Source organism: Ictalurus punctatus, chromosome 9 (assembly GCF_001660625.3).
Source record: "Ictalurus punctatus breed USDA103 chromosome 9, Coco_2.0, whole genome shotgun sequence".
Classification (NCBI taxonomy): domain Eukaryota; kingdom Metazoa; phylum Chordata; class Actinopteri; order Siluriformes; family Ictaluridae; genus Ictalurus; species Ictalurus punctatus.
In genome coordinates, this window is record NC_030424.2 from 29,065,001 (window position 1) to 29,085,000 (window position 20,000).

Below are 20,000 nucleotides of genomic sequence, written 5' to 3' on the forward strand. Positions count from 1 at the left end.
GACAGAGAGGAGAGAGAGAGAGAGAGAGAGAGAGAGAGAGACAGAGAGAGAGAGAGAGAGAGAGAGAGAGAGAGAGACAGAGAGAGAGAGAGAGAGACAGAGAGAGAGAGAGAGAGAGAGAGAGAGAGAGAGAGAGAGAGACAGAGAGAGAGAGAGTCTTTCATAGAAAAAATAAAAGGTTTAGTATTCAAATATAGAAAGAAAGTATGTGTGTAAATTCTTCAGCTCCTCGTGGTTCAGTGTTCGTGTGTTCGCGCTGTAGCTCTTTGTGAACATCTGAATGTGGACAATTCACCAGACTGCAGTACTGAACTTGCAGTGTGTGTGTGTGTGTGTGAGCGTGTGTGTGCGTGTGTGTGCGTGCGAGTGCGTGCGTGTGCGTGCGTGTGCGTGCGTGTGTGTGAGCGTGTGCGAGCGTGTGCGTGCGTGTGCGTGTGTGTGAGTGCGTGTGTGCGCGTGTGCGAGCGTGTGCGTGTGTGTGTGTGTGTTGAACCCCAGCCCTACCTCAGTAAACTGTTTCAATATGCCAGGGTTAGCAAAGACTCAAACAAAACATGGCCTCTTCGTTACCCCTCTAGAAGGCACGGACTCTTTCTTCTGCACCTGCTTCAAAGACGCATGTCGAGGAAAACGTCCGAGAATTTATTTATTTATTTACTTATGTTACAAACATTACCTAGCTACACTTAACAAACTCATCCTGTTTTCTTTTGCTAACGCCCGATTAGCCTAGCATGGATTCCAGTAGCTAGCATAACTGGCTAGGAAGCAAGTGGAATTCCAGCGAACGGTAAACGTACGTGACGTTTCATGTTGTTTAGCGAGCTACGTACACGGAAGCCGTGGACGAAAAGCTAACACCGCGTACACTCGGAGCGTACGCTCGATCCGATCTGAATGTAAAAGAAAAAAAAAAAACATTACGGGAGTTGTTAAACGGTTGAGCGAGCATCACACTGAACTCTCTCTACCACTTAAGACGTATTTGACGTTATCCGGCGGTTTGCGAGAGAGTCGCTGGTTCTCCAGTGCGTTTTATTTCCAATAAAGTCAAATCTGCTAATTACCTCAGGAGCAGTATCTGCTTCCTGTCATCCTGTCAGCTTCCTGTCGGCGAGTAGACGTCTGGCTACAGGGAATTTAACTAGTTTTTAATAAGCGATACGGACGGAAGAAGGTCTTGCAGATGAGGATGGGACCTTTTGAGATGACGCACTGCGTGTAGCGGAGCGTCAGACAGTTCCGGGTCTGATCTCCAGTATCGGGGTCTAATTTCCCCCCCCCATTTTTTCCCATTTGTTCCTTTCCTCTCGGTGGCGTTTAATCACCCGTACTAAGCGCTTCTGGGGCTGTGAGGTGACTGAAACGCCGTTACGAAAGTGCCAAGTAAATAAAAAAAAGAAATAAATAAGACTCTCGGAGTGTGAGAGTCTGATTGCTGCAGCGGGTTTAGATCAGACATTGGATATCAGTGAAGCAGATGTAGATCCGAGCAGTAGATTTAACGTCCATCAGCTCAGCTCCATCTTCATGCTGGTTGTTAGTGACACCTGCTGATCTCCAGGGCCCGGTTGTTCAGAAGTAATCTGATCGGATTTCGGCGATCGGATCGGATCGGATCGGATCTCGAAAACGCGTTGTTGTTGTTGTTATTGTTGCTGTTCAAAATGGAAACAAACGAAGAAAAAAACACAAACAAACGCGTTCTGAAATCAGATTAGATCTTGTAATCCGATCTTGCATTTCGATCTGGATCAGACTAACCGAATAAGTGTCAGTGTTTATTCATTATGAACCAGTCCAAAGTAGGTTCTAACAACTGCGTCACTCATCCCGTGTATTAAACGGTTACGTATTAGTACTTTTATTTATTTATTTTTATCCATTTTTTTTATCCACGTTTTATTATTATTATTATTATTATTATTATTATTATTATTATTACATTAGTACCTTAGTACAATTCCCTGTATAAATAAATAGAGAAATGGTTTTCTGATGAACTTTTCTACCACCACACAGAACCTAGACTGATGTTTGTTACTCGTATAATAATAATAAACAGATGTTTCTTCTTCAGATTTTCCGATTCGGGAAGTAGTTTAGCCTTTTACTGCCGTATGGCAACAATCAGTTCATCTCCAATTTTTTTTTGATACGCAATCATGCAAAACTACTGTTTTCCTGAGGTAACTGGAACAGCTTGAAGTTTGACATGTGACCGAAAAAGAAAAAAAAAAAAGGCATGTCAGATGACCAGGAAGTGCTGTCTCGGCAGTCACATGGCACGGTGAAGGTCGTCATCGGAGAGCTCTCGAAATCTGATGATATTTTTAATATTTCGGTAAAACTACTGAAAGGACAAAACGCACGAAACACTGTTCGTGATACGCGGACGTTGATGTTTTGTCATTTAAACAAGTCGATATGTTTTGAACGTTCCGTTTAAATGCTAAGACGCAGGCCGATCGTCGCCGTACGGCGACAAGATGCGATAATGGAACTCCGGTGTGTGCGTTCACGGATCGAAACAGGCGTACACGGCGAAGAAAAGGGAAATAAAGACACCCGGCGGTCCCTAGTAGTATATTTACTTTTTTTTTTTTTTCACCTCTAAAGTATGAAAGACGCTCGTGATTCCGGACATTTTACAAGCGCACGTTTATTTCCGGGACGTTTATGTTTCTAGGGGATGAATTTAAAAAGATCCGATTCACCGAAAAACGTGTTTGGATCGGATTTCTGTATGTATTTCGAGCGAATAAATCCTGAACTGTCTGCAAGATGTAACTTTTACGTCTGCTTAGCGTCTTGCGTGTAGGTGAAAGGAGACACGCTCTCCTCGTTCTTCCCGGCGTCGGGTCGAGCCGAGGCCCCCGTCCTTTACTTCTGTTTCTACATAAAGACACGGAACTCTGACCTCGTCTGTGAAAGCCCGACAAAGAGCGCTTTTTAAAGCAGCGGTTACCGTAGCGACCGCGGGTCTGATCGAAAGCCCTCCGCGAGCCCTCCGCGAGTAAGCGTGTTACTCATAAAGGTTTTCCTACGGCATGGCGGCGCACCGTGTTCACATCCAGGGGTTTTCCGGGTTGCCAAAATGCACGAGTGTCATGCGGATCCCCCCGTCGTGCTTTCTCTGTACCGCGTGGGCAGGAACGTACGCCGAGGAGGACACGGCAAGCCCGAGAGCGTTTCATCGTTTCACCGGCGATGGCTTCTTCATACCCGGGCAAACATGACAAATGTTCCCGGAGGTGTTTGTCCGGCGCCGAGCTTTGCGTACTGTAAACAGGATTCAGGAAGCGCGTCGGCGCGGTTTAAACGACGGAAGGAACGCGTGTAGGTCCGAACTACGGCGTCCATGAGTTCCCCGAACCTCCTCCATCTCGTTTCTCTTCCCCTCCAGTTAGCAGGAGAGCTCCGCTGGTCTCCAGACACCTCGGGAGAGATGAGTCACTTCATCGCGACATGGCTAATTCATTCCTTTAACGATAAACATTTCATCAAAGCCGCCGCCGTGACTCGCTCCGACGGAGCGCGGAGTATTATGAGGCGACGGGCGAACCGGAACGCTCCGACGCCGTGGGGGTTTTTTTTTTTTGCGTTACCGATGTCGTGATTGTTAAGATCGGTCTTCGCGTCTCTGACGAAGATCCTGGCGTCACAGCCTTCGCTTCTGCGGCGCTTCACGTTATAACTCACGTTAAAAGAAACAAAACAAAACAAAACACATCTGGATGCGTTTTTAAAAAATAAATAAATAAATAAATAAATAAATGTTTGTTTTTTTCCCCCCCAGACTGAAAAATCACTGAGAAAAAGTGGACGAGGAGATTCATCTGTCTTCACTACCCCGGCGCTGTCACTGTAGTGCCTCTCTGTCAGAGTAATAAAGGTTCAGCCAGCGAACTCCTCGCGAGGAGAGAGACAGACACTCGAACGTGCGACAGAGAGACAGGGTTTGACAGTCGGACGAGGTGAAGAACGCTCACGGAGGCGTATAATAGATCGAAACGGAACGTATCCGTGTTCTTCTGTGATACAAAATCGTCCATAACCGGGATATATTTTTCTTCTTCTTCTTCTTCTTCTTTCTAATTCTATCTGATTGTAATTCATCAATCTGGAAATCTTTTTATACTGTCATAGCGCACGGCGTCGTTTTTATTCCCGTCGTAAGACACGAGGAAGATTTTAAAAGGAGCGTCATTTATTAAAAAAAATAAATTAATAAATAAATAAATAAATAAAAAATGGGAGACATCTCCTTCTGCAAAGGTGCCATGCCTTCTTAGTTCATTCAGTGATTTTATCTGATATTTTCGATTCACAAACTAAGGTATAATTCTCACTCACACACACACACACACACACACACACACACACAAAAAAATAAATAAAAACCCTCGGCATCTTGATCTCTTCCTTCAAAGCTGATTCTTTCCATATTTGAATCTTCCCCGTTATCGACAGTAATAACGTACAGTATATTTCTCTATGTATAAACATCTGGACAGATGTACTGCCTTGAGAACTCCACATACAGCGATGTCCTTGGGACTGCGATAACCACGTGCAGTTTTACACTCGGGTCTCCTTTAGTGAACAGTGGACTAGTTCAACACACAGACTTCATATAAAACCTTCCTTCCACTCTCACACGATCCGTCGTTCCCCGGATGATTCCGGGTTCCCTTCCGAGTCCGGTTCCTCTCGAGGTTTCTTCCTCGTATCATCTCAGGGAGTTTTTCCCTCACCGCCGTCTCCACCGTCTCGCCCGATAGAGATAAACTCACACGCTTAAAATCTCCATCCCGTGTTTATACGTTTCTGTGAAGCTCCTCTGAGACGACGTCCGTCGTTAAACGCGCTACGCGAATAGAACTGAATCGAATCGACAACACTGTAGGAAAAATCCAATCTAGAGCGCAACAGAAATCAGGATGGTTAGAGTACGTCCTGGGATGTGGTTTGAGGTGTCCCGAAAGGTTCTGTGCTATTATACTCCGGTCCGCTGGACATATATTTAGCGAACTTAATGTTAGCTTTCACTTTTATGCAAATGAGGCGTGATTATATTTGTAGTTTTGGCCCGAGTCGTCAGCACAGCTGCCGTATAGAAACTTCCGAACAGAACTGAATGTCACTGAATTTTCACCCTGGAGCTTGAGAACTCTCGATCTCTAGTGGTATGTGGACACCTGAATACAGCAGCTACTTATATGTGCTTGCTGAACGTCACATTCCAGATTTCTTCCTCGCTTTGCTGTTATAATGCGCTCCGATCTTTCTTCGGGGAAGGATCTCGAATGGTTTTTGGGGCGTGGGTGTTGGGATTTGTGCTCATTCGGGTTCAAGCGCATTAGTGAGGTTGAGATCAGGCGCTGATGGTGGGATATCGAGGAGGCTCCGGTTCCAGTTCATCCCAAAGGTGCTCATGGGGTTGAGGTCAGGGGTCTGCGCAGGACAGGCGAGTTCTTCGACCTTCTTCCGTCCTTCACACACGGAGCTCGCTTTGCGCACAGGGACGCAGTCTTGCTGGGACGAGGTCTGGAGCCTGGTAGTTCCGCTGAAGGGAAATTGAATTGTGTAGCTGTGATGTATGTCGCTCAGTGATGCGGATAGCAACAAGGAAGCGCCCGCCTCCGTGGTTTTATGAGGGTGCGGTGGTAAATGCAGTATGTAGTTCATTGCGTCTAGCTGTTTGCCTTACCTCATAGTCAAGTTTCCAAACCATCCCCGTGTGACCTTGAACATCCCTTGCCGCCTGGCGAGTAAATTAGAACGTGACGTGGATAGTAAAAAGGTGAAAAGCCGAGAGCTACGGATATATACCTGGGACCGACTTGTTTCCCGCCCGTTCTCCATGACTCCGCCTCTTCCTCCAACAGGTGATCCACTGGAGCAGGGTGTGGTCCTGTTTAGCCCTGCACACTATCATATTAAAAAAAAATAAACAGCTAGTCAGAATGAAATACCTCACGGTCGGATTAGCATTCTTTCCATGCTAGTACTGTTAGTATTTTCAGCTTGAAGTATTTAACGCATTGCTTTGCCCCTGATTCCGGTCAGTTCTTTCACCGCGCTAGTCCCGCTCTCAGACCACAGCTTAAAGGTCATATGGATGTAATAAAAAAGCTCTCCAGTACGAAAGATACGTTCTTCTCGCTGACTCTGCGCCACACATTTAGAGCCTGTGTCTCATCAGCTCTTTTCCTTTCTTTTTTTTCTTTTTTTTCCCAAGCGAAGACTTTCAGAGCATAATCGTCTCGCTTCTCGTCCTTGCAGGAATTTCACTGATACTCGCCGGCAAAACTTAGCACTCCACAGTGGAGGAGAGATCACATAATAGCTAAGCATCGCACCTCTCTTCCATTTCTTTCCCTCCAAAAAAAAAAAAAAAACCCAAAAACGACACCATTAGAAAATCCATTACCGCTAAAGCACTGCCGGCCACGTCCACTTTATATACCGACTTGGCCTCGAATCAAACAATCCGTCTCGCCGTCACTGCTTCTCCGAGGGTTAAGGACACGATTTCCCCCATTTTTGATTTTGTAATAAAAGCGTCACTTTTCTAGGAGACAGCACTTAACCTACGGGACAATGGATGATCGAGCATTTTTATCCACCTCTTTGTTCATGGTCACGCTGGACACGAGTTTGGATAAAGTGCTACATATTGTTGCAATAGTTTGAAGATATTTTGGGTTTATTTATTTATTTATTTATTTTTTTACCAGTCGGTCCATCTTTTATCGCAACAGTAACGAGGCATCTATAGTTATCGCTGCTCATGTTTGGGATGTTCAAGGTTCTGGATTGCTCTAGCATCATTAATGTGGACGGAGACCCGACCTAAAGACTTTTCACAGCTCGATAGTTCCCTAGAATGCCGATTTAACCACCGGGGAGTCCATATTTGCTGAGACCGAAAATTCCACTGTCTTTCCTGAGGGCGTTCAGGACTTTAGCTTTCTTGCTGAATATCGAGCTTATCAAATGACTACAGGAAGTCAAAATATTAAGGCTATATTTGAACAAACACCATCACCCATTCGAGAATTAGCCATCTAGAGCTAGATTCTGGATTCAGTGAGATCTTTAGTGGTCAAGGAAAACCACTCGAATAAGAGTAACTGACTTCAACGGTGCATACCGGCTAGGGTTCTTCAATTTGTGCACTCTTAGGAAAACAACGTGTTTCATATGTTCTCACCATACCCGTGTGGGTTTCCTCCAGGTTCTCATATTTCCTCCTAGATCACCAAAACTCTAAGTGTCCCCTCGGTGTGAACGTGTGCGAATGCTTTCTTCCAATCTCGTCAACAGTGACAGACCCCCGGCTCTTTCTCAACACAGAAGCTTATCCACGTTTCCTGAACATCTGGATCGATTACCGCTCTGCTTTCCTCTAGCCTAGCAGCGCCACTATGGATTCATTTAAAAATCATTCATTGCTGCTGACTTTGAAAACCGTCCATCACGTCACTACCGCTTACCTCTCTGATCTGGTTTAGGCTTACACCCCTTCCCACTCCCTGTGATCCTCCTTAGCTGGCCTACTGGCCATTCTTGGCCCGCTGACCGGCTTTCACCGATCCCAGACTCTGGAGCTTTCCTTCCTTACACACACCCATTGGGTCAATTAGGAATCCCTGCTCGAAAAATCGTGAGGGTCTTAGAGTTTCAGCATATGACTTCTCACTATGTAGCTTCAAAAATGATGTAATCCCAGGAGTTCCCACTTCCTGCTTCTGAGCTGTAAAAGCTGGCTTGTTCTGTCCGATGCTTCGTTCCCTTCACCCTTTCGTTCCCTTCACCCTTTCACCCATTTATTTAATACACTTTATTGCCAAAAGTATGTGGACAGCGGTCCATCACACCCATATGTGGTGATTCGACAAATTTTTGCCAAATATTAGAAGCACACGATTGTATAGAATGTCTTATAGCATTGCAACGTCCCTTTACTGGAACTAAGAGGCCCCAAATTATTTACAGCATGTCAGTGCCCCTGTGCACACTGCCAGCTCCATGAAGACATGGCGTGTGAAGGTCGGAGTGGAAGAACTCAAGTGTCCTGCGCAGAGCCCTGACCTGAACCCAATGGACACCTTTGGGATGAACTGGAATACAGACCGCACCCCAGACCTCCTCGACATCCCAAACTCGGTACCCGACCTCACTAATGCTCTCGTGGCTGAATGGACACAAATCCCCAGATCCACGCTCCAAAATCTAGCGGAACGCTTTCGCAGAAGAGTGAAGGATGTTATAGCAGCAAATGAGGCACCAACATGTTCAAAGATGAGTATGATGGACAGGTTCCATACTTTTGGCCATATAGTGTATGTGTGTATGTATGTATGAGTGGTGTATGGACAATCCTGACCAGGATAAAGTGCTTACTAAAGATGAATCGAGTGTAACTTTTTTTTTTTGTGGAAAGTTTCTTTTTTGAAAGCCTTACAAAATAACCATCACAATTAACGGTCTTTAATTGGGCCCAACCGCTCGCAAGAAGTAATCAATTGTGGCAGATGTTGTGGATAACAGGACATGTGCAGATAAGGAAGCGTCTCACGTGTCAGCATGATTTCAATCTGCTATTGTTAACGGAGCGCTGTGTCTTTTGTGAGTTCCCACTGCTCTGTTTGCAGCGTCTTATCAATGCCGAACAACAGATTCGCAGAAATCTTGCGATACGCTATTCCTCTCTCGAACCGAGGCTTTGCCAACACTGAAGGTTACGTTATTTCCCTTTGAAAGCAGTCCGTGCCTTGATTATCCATTGACTTTGTTTTTCAAGTCCTGTTACCAGAGCCAGACGAGGACGGGAGTTTGTATCTGTCAGACTCGTTTGCTGTGGATGTGTTGCCATTTAAATGCTAATACGATAAGGAGGGTAAAATGTCCTTTATACTCGGTCTGTGCTTGGAGAGTGGGAACAACAAAAGAGCAAATATATCCGTAGGGCTTTGACTGTTAGTCAAGCGGACGTCGTGGTCAAAGTTTTAGGATCGCCGTGACGAGATCGTTCGTGGACATGACGACGTACTCTTTGACCCTCGCCTGAGAGCCACGTCGTGTTCGCAAGGTAGACGGATTAGCATAGAGATATTCAAAAAACGAATTTAAATAGCCAACGCCAGGTGTGACCCATGTCTTTTTACAGATTTTGGTCATTCTTGATTCCTGTTTGCTTACATTGACTTGTGAAGGGCAGACATTTGGTGATTTGCATAAGACCCGAGATGCCATGCTCCAATAAGTATGGTAATTGTTTTTCTGACTCGTTTGAAAAGTACTGTCTCTTAAGCAAACACAGTGTCTTAACGTACACCTCCACTGAGACGACATGCTCAGGAAGTGACGAAGCATGAAGGCAGTTAATGAGAGAGTCAAATTAAAAATGAATTAAGGGACACAGATGTGGCTAAATATGGGTGAAAGTGAATCTACTTACAGCATACTTCTTAGAATCTCAGTAAACTTCACCGAGCCTAAATGATGCTGAAATGTTCAATGAAACTCAAGGTAGTATCGTTATTACTGTTGTTTTTTTTTGTTTACTATTTACCAAAACTATCACACCTTCTTAAAAAACCCATTTCCCAGACGCCTGACCCGAACGTCTCTAATTCTACCCCTGGTCCGTTAAAACAGCATGAACAAGCATGAAACGGTAACGTCACGGAAGGAAAGCGATCAAAATGATTAAAATTTGATATGTGATACTGTGTCCCTTTGATAATGAGTCCCTTCGTCTGTCCTTGACGAACGATTCCAGCAAATGTAGTTTTAATCTCGGAGCGTTGCCTCCCAAGGACGACTCCTGACGATCCTCAGAGTACTCTCCAACCAAAGCTGGCTTTGACGGATGGCACCACGGTGTTAAAATGATAGGCTATTATTTTACTTTGCATCGGATAAATGGAAACGCTAACCATGTTCCCCGTCTGACTTACAGGGAAGGGTTTAAGGAGGGCTCAGCTCCCATTCTTGTCACGTTGTCATTTAAAAACAAAAATCTTGTACTTTCATGGGAATTTTAACAATTGTACTTCAATGTGTGTGTATATCAATATGTGTATGCAAACAAGTGATGTTCATACGTGAACTGGACAAAGCTGATAATATGTTCCTTCCTTTCGGAGGAGTTTCCATTGAACATGGCACGCCTTGTGTGGCAAAATTATGAAACCGCGTCCTTGAGAGCATCTTTGTGCCTTAATACATCCTGCCGTGGCTTAGTTAGTCAAATCAGGACTTTTTGCTGAAGCAGAAGTCTAGTCGACAGCTGAGTAATAAAAGGTACAGGAAGTTCTGACCCATAGTCTCTTTGTCTCTCCTTGTCATTTGCAGACCAGCCATATTCATGGTCCCCCATCCAGTACTTCGATGAAGACAGCTACCCCTCCCCTCCCAGGAATATGAAAGGTCTATCAGGCGGTCGTCCCCAGCTAAACATCACACCTGGACACTCCTGTGGCCTGACAGACTGCGACCACTCCCTTGACCACCTGCAGCATGGTGCTCCAGACCCCCGCTCATCTTACCTGCTTAGCCCCACGGAGAGTTGCCCCATGGACCACCACCGCTGCTCGCCGCGGAGCTCCATCCATTCGGAGTGCATGGTGATGCCTGTCTCCATGGCCTCTGACCACGTTTCCAGCAGCACATTTCCCAGGATGCATTACAGTTCACACCATGAGAGTTCGCGCGAGGATGGCAATACCGGGCACAGCGGCGGCGGTGGTGGAAGTGGTGTTGTTGGAGGGGGTGGAGTAGGAGGAGGAGGTGGTGCAGGTAGTGTTTCCGGTTCTGGGAAAATGAACCGAATACCCGCCAACCTCCTGGACCAATTTGAAAAGCAGCTTCCCATCCACCGAGACGGATTCCACACGCTGCAATACCAGCGCACATCCACGGCTACCACCAGCAGCGAGCAGAGGAACGAGAGCCCAGGTCGGATCCGCCACCTGGTGCACTCTGTGCAGAAGCTCTTCACCAAGTCCCACTCGCTGGAAGGCTCCTCCAAGATGAACGGCACCAAAGGAGACTCGCGCTCGGAAAGTGGCCACCACCATCACGGACACCACCACGGCCACCACAAACACAGCAAGAGGAGCAAGAGCAAAGAGCGCAAAGCCGACTCCAAGCACCGCTCAGGGATCGCAGGGTGGTGGAGCTCTGACGATAACCTAGACAGCGACAGCACCTACCGGACTCCCAGTGTCATGAGTCGGCACCATGTGGACCACATAAGTCACTGCTACCCGGAATCAGTCCCAGGCCACTTTGGAGATCTTTCCCTCAAGACCTCCAAGAGCAACAATGACGTGAAGTGCTCGGCGTGCGAGGGCATGGCCCTGGCTCCTGAGGGCAAGTTCATGAAGCGGAGCTCTTGGTCCACTTTGACTGTTAGCCAGGCCAAAGAAGCCTATCGCAAGTCCTCGCTCAACCTCGAGAAACCTATGATGCCTCAAGACCTCAAGTCCCCCATGAGGCCTTGTCATTATCTCCAGGTCAGTGAAGCTGTAAGATTTTGTAATAGGTGATCATTTTCTGTAATATATGAGCGGTATACCCTCAGTATGCATTTACCACTTTGGCATAGAACCATAGCGGCGCACTTACAAATGATTTCTGGAGAACGAAATTATATCCGAGCTTATAATGTAACAATTTAACAGTCCTGCTGTTCCTGAAGTGCTTTCTGATTGCGTTTGTGTTTCTGATGATGGAGTGTGAAGAGTGGTAATGTAGTGCCATATTTGGGGACAGCTGTATTAGCAGTACCATTAGGATTTGATACCCTGAGGAGCTTTGCTAGGATTTAGAAATATTGCAAACTGTGGGCCATATTGATCGCTATTGATTGCATGGTACACAAATGCGATAATACATCACCGTTACCTCCTTTCATTATTCAGGTGCGCCTTTATTGTTAGTGCTTGAGATGGACTGCTGAAATAGCCGTCTGTCATTTTCTGACACCCTACCAGGGTTGTTCACATATCAGTAGTTTATCTCTGAGCTCAACAGCAAGTGTTTTCAATAGTAAATAGTTTAAATAGTGGCTAAAAATGGAACAGTAAATAGCACAAGATTGAAAAATGTTAGACAGCACGAGATTGTTCTGGAAGAACGTACCGGCTAAAAGGGTTTTCATGAAAATCTGAATACATTCGGAGTCCTTTCCGAAGACGTTCCACTCCGACCTGAGCGTGCACGAGGGGTCGTACTGGTAGAGGAGGTGTATAAACGGAAGGACAAGACCATGGAAAGCTTCTAAGGAAGTGAGAAGAAGAGATTACACTTCATGGGCTCAACCACATTTTTACATTTAATGCAACGGCTGCAAGGTGGGCGGAATTGAGACGCTTTAAAAAAAAAAAAAAAAAAAAAAGCTCCCAGCAGCAATTTATTTATTTTTTGCTCCTTTTTTTTTTTTTTTTTACCACCCAAGCAATCCGATCTCAAGTTGGGAAGGGGCAAGTGATAAAAACAAATATGGTGGACAAAGCCCCAGTGAGTAAACATGAAGAGGTTTAAAACGTTAACGCGAAAATATCCGATTGTACCCATCATGCGATTTGACGTCCATCTTTATCTGTGGTTGCGTATATCAGCAGAGTTAAATCCGAGTTAAATCAGCATCACCGTTAATGATTAATCTAGCTAGCGAGCTAGGCTAGTTAATTAGCTGATACTAGCTAGGACTAGGCGAGAGTGTTGTTATAAAAGCTGCTCCGCTCGGTGATTTTTCTGCACTTGATGGTTTTATTCGTGAGATCGATGAAGAGTAAATCAAGCCGGACGTATACAGTATGCCCTACAATACAAGATGACTCAGCGCTTTTCAGTGTTTCGCGGAGGGAGAAGCTTCAGAGGTGAGAAATCAGAATTTTAGTCCGGGAATTTATGTGCAGCCTGAAGGTACATGATGGGGTCAAGCAGTACACCTCGATTACAAAGTACACTAGTGGAGGCTTAATGACGACACCATCAATACGGACGACAAAATCCGCCGTCTTGAAAGCCGTCGATTTTATTACAGACCGGCCACGTTGGCGCTCCGTAGTCATCTTCGTCCGCTCGTAAATAGTTTCTGAGGCTTGGGTGGCATGCGCGAAAGATGACCGCTCACTGGGGCTATCATCGGCCGTATCGGGGTGACAGATCAGGGAAGGCGGAAAGAGCCGAGATTAATTGCTGTAAAACCGCTTGCTCCTGCTGACTCAGAAGAAAGCTCCACTGCTCATGACCTGCATTTATTTAGTGTCCACCCTGGGTAGTAGTCGGGGATTAGATACGCTCGATCAATCTTAAGCGCATCAGTGAGATGGATAGGGCCACTTCAGGGTAACCGTTAATTAGCCGGGTTCATCGTAAGGGCTACCCCGAGGGCGGATTTTGAGGCCGGGTGTGTGTCGTTCAGAAGGAGCGATCAGAACGCATTTGGAAAGATGAACAGAGGTTGGAACGTTGTTTTTTTTTTTTTTCTTTTCAAAACGATGTTCGGACCCCCGAGGAAAAGTCAGGATCGATGCCCGATTAGTCCGAGTAATTTAGCGGGGCGTATCGTTTTCGGCGTGTTATTTGTACTCATGATATGTCATAAAATTCATTGCAATCACTGCGAGCCTTATGCGAATGAGCGATCACGATCAACCCACTTATTATGCAAATTATACAGGTTCGTTAAAAGGTGTTGACAGTTCGGTCGAGGTTGAGAGGTGTCAGTTCATAATTGCACAACTATCATAGCGGATAAACATCTCAAGTTAAGTGGGAGGTTTTTTTTTTTTTAATCGATCACTTAATTGACTTTAATCGCAGGCCGGACAAAGCCAGAGCCGGATTACTCTTGATTATTATTCTTTCTTCTATTTTTTTTTGTTTTTTTACTAATTTATTTACTCATTCGGAGCTGCGGGGATAGAATGAAATGGTCGCTAGCACTACATCGGTCGTTGTTATAGCACCAATTAGTTTAGGTTTGTGTTCATCGAGCGTGTCAGATAGGATTAACTGCCAGCATGTGCCGCCATGACCTAGACCGCGCGAGAGCCGACGATTCTGATGCATCTGTGTTTCACGGCACTTAATGGGCTCCTTCGGCCGTGATAAACACACAGCGCCAAGAATAGCGCAACCCATCCATCCGGCTGCTGTTTTTGGCAGCTGTTATCAATGCGGACCTCGGTGACGCACGCGCTCGGGGAGATTTATGTCCCTTCGCTCGGAAGCAAACTGACTAAAAGGTTGCAACATCCAGACCGAGCCATGTGTGTCGGGGATGGGAGGGAGGAAATAAAGAAGCTATTTTTGGGGTGTCTTTATCAGAAAGGTCAGTCAAGCAAGGGAGACGGAATTGTTTGTTGAGGACGGGGCTCGAAGCAGAATCGATGCTAAAAAGTTTGCGCTTGTTTGCTTTATTGCTTTGGCTTCTAGTGTTTGTCACAGACCATGTGGGTTGTCGAGCTACTCGGGCCAGATGGTCGATTTGGTGCGCAAGTCGTTCTTCTTTTAGGATCCTCAGTTGGATAGCATTAACACTTATGAAACAGCGACTGGTGTAAAATGTCAAATATTGCTGGAAGTCATTTGATTCATTTCTTGTTTGGCAAGACTCCGAATGATGCACAAGGGATGCACTTTATTGGATTGGTGTGTCATTGCTGGAAAGGAAACCTTGACAGCCTTAGAGCTCATTCATTGAACAGGAGATGGCTTCTGTAGTGTGTGTGTGTGTGTGTGTGTGTGTGTGTGTGTGTGTGTGTTACCTGACACAAAGCAAAGTCACTGTTTTAAGAACAGCATACTTTGTACCCATTTATAGTTCCATGAATTGATTTACCAAGAAACCACAAAGTGTAAACTCAGAGAACTCAGAAAACGTACAGCTTTACCTCTGTCTGTCTGTCTGTCTGTCTGTCTGTCTGTCTGTCTGTCTGTCTGTCTGTCGCAAAGCACTGACACTGGAGACTCCTTCCCTAAATGTTCAATAAACCTCTCCTTATAGAAAATGTCACCGTATCAACGATGATACATTTTGACCCGTCAGATTTGTTGATGTTGTGTCAGTGCTTTGTAAGCAGTGTTGGGTAAATTACTCTAAAAAAGTCCGAATAGGAATCAATCAGCGCTAAAGAAAAAAATCTTCAGGGCAAAACGTGATTTATTTTAAGAACGCATTTGACTAAATATCGTGTTCTTAACAATACATCTGTAACGCGAGTAACGGAATTTTATCGACATCAGTAACTGTAATCAGATTGCGATAAATGTAAAATATAATGCCTTACATTACTGCGTTATGAGAAAAAAGTCATTAGATTACAGTAACACGTTATTTTGTAACGCGTTACGCCCAACTCTGTTTGTAACAGACAGTGTTTTTTTTTTGGGGGGGGGGCGGGGGGGGGGACAAGAAAGAAAAAAAACGTTAAAAGGGACCAAGTGATGAGAGGAACTAACTAGTTTTAAATGTATCCTTAAACAAGAAAAAGAATGATGGGAAATGACTGCAATCAAAACTAGACCGGTACATTTCCTGAAGAAAATGCGAGTGGTGCTTGCCGTGGCAAAACCGGGACGGGACGGGGCGCCAATACTTTTTCGAGAGCTGCCTGCGTATGGGGGCCAATACTTTCGAGAGCCGGTCCGACAGGGCGCCGACCCTTTTTGGAGCCGGACAGATAGGGCGCCAGTACTTCTTAAAGCCGGACGGATCGGGCGCCGATGCGGTTTGGAGCCGGCCGTGTAGGGCGTGGATACTTTTAGGGCCGGCCGTGTAGGGCGCCAATACTTTTGCAAGCCATTACTGTGGTACGTGTTGCATCACAATTATTCAACCCCCACTGAATATGAGAGGAATTTAGGAGAACGTACAGGTTATAAAATGAAGTCTGAAACTTTTGTTGGTGTGTGTGTGTGTGTGTGTGAGTGTGTGTGTGTGTGTGAGTGTGTGCTCGCAGTTGGCACAGACACTAGGTTTGGTGCTTCGATGAAGTTAAGTAGTGCAGGTGTTAAACTGGCTGGAAAAGTCATTCTGTGCCAGTTGAGTCATCCTGCTAACTGGCACCTCGTTCACACTCAAGAACAAGCTCCCCTCTGGGTGTACACACACACACACACACACACACACACACACACACACACTCTACCCTCCCTCCTCAATATTGTGTAATCTTTGAAAGGCTTCATCTTTCTCACGTCGTCTCTCAGTGTCTTTGACGTCTCTCTCTCTCTCTCTCTCTCTCTCTCTGCTCGTGTTTAATCTCTCTCGCCCTCGAGCTCCGTTGTTACAGCAGTGAAGGCTGTGTGAATGGAGTCGATCGGTCCTGATCATAAGCTAATCTTCATACCCGGGATTTATTCCATCACATCTTGCTCTTTTTCTTTCTGTATTTGTTTGACCTCCCTATTACCTCTTGTTCCTCTTTTTTATTCATCCCTCTTTCTCTGTCTCCTGCTGTGTGGCGATTGATCTTAGTCCAGTTTGACACGAGTCCAGAGACAGATCAGAGCTTTAGTGAAAAGGGAAAAGAAAAAAAAAAAAAGGCCAAAAAAATGACAGAATCCCTCACAGTGGGTAATTTCATTTTGGATTTCAATAAGCAGAAGAAAACCGAATGCTGGTTGGTTCGAATTTACAATAAGCATCTATTGAAAAAGTCATTTTATACAAAATGAAAGGGTGTAAAGGATGTGTGATTTTTATTATTATTATTTTTTTTCTAAAGTATAACTTTTTCACTTATAGACCAGAAACTGACTTCTGCAAATGTAATCTTTGTCGTTCGGTTGCACTAATTTAACCAGACTGCGGTATATACAATTGTAATTGAAATTATGCAGATGAATCTATTTGCATTCACTCCGCCCTGTATTTTGCTTTTTTGGTAGAAACGTTTCAACCGCAATTTGCATATTCGTTAAGACAAGAACGAAAACTGGAAAGTCTCCATAGATCCTGTTATTATTTAACTCGCGTACTTTTTGTAGATTTCATTGGCGTCTTTATGTTGCTCTAATATGGTAGAAATGTTTGTTAACAAGACAGGTAAAGGAAATAGTCTTATTTGCCTGTGGAGGGAACACAGGACTGAGGAAACATTAGGCTGAAATATAGGAGTATAAGCACCCTGGGAACATAGGTCCCTCAGTATAATACATTAGACAGGTGAAGAAAAATAAGGTAATGGCAACTGACCCGGTTGGGTCTTATTGTAGTGGGAACAGGACCCTTGGAACACTAGGTTTGGGAAATGTAGAACCCTAACAACATACGGTTCTGACAACACTGGGCCCTGGAAACAGAGGTCCGTGATAAATAGGGTCCTGGAATTGGTAATGTGGAAAAATAGGGTCCTAGAAATATAGGATTCTGGAAACATAAGCCTTTTGAAATACAGGGTCCTTGAAATGTAGGTCCCTAAAAATACAGGGTTCTGGAAATATGGGGACCTGGAAACATATGGTCTTGGGGGGGGGGGCAGGGGGGAGGTTCCTGGAAACATAGGCTTCTGGAAATACGGCCTCTGTAAGAGTCTAGAAATGTAGATGGCTAAAAACATAGGGACCTGGAAAAATAAGTCTCTGGAAATGTAGGTGTCTGAAAAAATATGTCTATGGAAATATAGAATTTTGGACATATAGGAGTCTGGAAATATAGACTTTTGGACATATAGAAGTCTGACAATATAGGTCTATGGAAATATAGAATTTTGGACATATAGAAGTATGGAAATATAGAATTTTGGACATATTGGACATATAGATGTCTGACAATATAGGTCTATGGAAATATAGAATTCTGGACATATACAAGTATGGAAATATAGAATTTTGGACACATAGAAGTCTGGAAATATAGAAGTTATGAAATATAAAAGTCTGGAAATATAGAATTTTGGACATATAGAAGTATGGAAATATAGAATTTTGGACATATTGGACATGTGGAAGTCTGACAATATAGGTCTATGGAAATATAGAATTTTGGACATATAGAAGTATGGAAATATAGAATTTTGGACATATTGGACATGTAGAAGTTTGACAATATAGGTCTATGGAAATATAGAATTTTGGACATATAGAAGTATGGAAATATAGAATTTTGGACATATAGAAGTATGGAAATATAGAATTTTGGACATATTGGACATGTGGAAGTCTGACAATATAGGTCTATGGAAATATAGAATTTTGGACATATAGAAGTATGGAAATATAGAATTTTGGACATATTGGACATGTAGAAGTTTGACAATATAGGTCTATGGAAATATAGAATTTTGGACATATAGAAGTCTGTAAATATAGAATTTTGGACATATAGAAGTCTGGAAATATAGAATTTTGGACATATTGGACATGTGGAAGTCTGACAATATAGGTCTATGGAAATATAGAATTTTGGACATATACAAGTATGGAAATATAGAATTTTGGACATATAGAAGTCTAGAAATATAGGTCTATGGAAATATAGAATTTTAGACATATAGAAGTCTGAAAATATAGAATTTTGGACATATTGGACATATAGAAGTCTGGAAATATAGAATTTTGGACATATAGAAGTCTGACAATATAGAATTTTGGACATATTGGACATGTAGAAGTCTGACAATATAGGTCTATGGAAATATAGAATTTTGGACATATAGAAGTCTGGAAATATAGAATTTTGGACATATAGAAGTCTGGAAATATAGAAGTTAAGAAATATAGGTCTATGGAAATATAAAAGTCTGTAAATATAGAATTTTGGACATCTAGAAGTCTGACAATTTAGTTCTATGGAAATATAGAATTTTGGACATCTAGAAGTCTGGAAAAGGGGCTGTGATGTAATAACGTTGCCATGCGTGAGGTCGGTGAGTAAATGTGATGATTCAGAGATCTCAGTCTGTCGGGGTGATGGATCTCTAACCCTCTCACTCAGATCAGGGAGGTTCACTGCTGCACTCGAACGTAATCAGCGTTTCTCTCTCTCTACAGCCATCTCTGTGTGTTTCATACACTCCAGTGTTACACTCTCGGCCAGCAGGTGCGTGCGTGCGTGCGTGCGTGTGTGTGTGTGTGTGTGTGTGTGTGTGTGCGTGATTAGGGGATGATCACACACCGTACACTTCATTATTAACGAGAGCAACAAGAACTCGCACTAATGTTCTAAACCTTAATGACTCCACTTGTGTCGCTTTCTCTTTATCTCTCTCTCTTTTTCTCCTTTCCACTCTTTTGCTTTCATCTTTCTTAAGCTCTCCGTCATCTCTCTCTTCTAACACTCGTTTTTCTCCACCTCCCTTTAATTCGATTTCATTTCCTTCAAGTTGGCTTCGGCTTTAGATGTTCCTCTGTCGTTTTTTCTCTCTGTCTCTCTCACGGCTCTCGTTATTTTACGAGTATTTTCTATTTTCATTTTTGTCTTTCTCTCCTTCTGTTTTTTTTCTTTCTTCTTTTTTCTCTCTCATCCCTTTTCTATACCACACTCATTTCTTTCCTGTCTAAGTCTCTCTGTGTTTAACTCATCCGTACTCTCCACTGCCTCTGTCTCACTCTCTGTCTTGCTGCATCCCTGTCTATCTGCTTCTCTGTTCCCAGTCTTTCTTTCTTTCTTTCTTTCTGTTGCAATCTTACTCTCATTGTGACTTCCCCACGCTCCTTCTCCCTTTCTGATTCTCTCTGTCTCTCCCTCTCTCCTTCTCTGTCTTTCAGTCTCTTTCTCCGCCTCGCTGTCTCTCTGCTTCTCGGGCTTACTGTCTTTTTCTCTCTCTCTCTCTCTCTCTCTCTCTCTCTCTCTCTGTCCTTATATCTCTCCAATTCTCTCTCTCTCTTGCTCCGTCTTTCTGTCTCTTTCTTTGTCTCTCTCTCTCTCTCACTCTCTCTCTCTCTCTCTCTCTCTCTCTGTGATCAGCCCATCATCAACACGCTCGTTAGCTGGAGTATTAAAGCAGCCGGCGACGGCCTGTCAGCAA

The 20,000-nt window shown here is 44.1% G+C and overlaps 1 protein-coding gene across 1 annotated transcript in view; it reads left to right on the plus strand.

Annotated features, from left to right (window-relative positions):
* Nucleotides 1–20,000, plus strand: part of dlgap2a (discs, large (Drosophila) homolog-associated protein 2a) — a 172,375-nt gene that overhangs the window by 74,760 nt on the left and 77,615 nt on the right. The window contains exon 2 of the mRNA XM_053682452.1: nucleotides 10,369–11,531. Within this exon, the coding sequence (XP_053538427.1) occupies nucleotides 10,437–11,531 (1,095 nt within the window). The 5' untranslated portion in view covers nucleotides 10,369–10,436. The remainder of the gene's footprint in view (nucleotides 1–10,368; nucleotides 11,532–20,000) is intronic.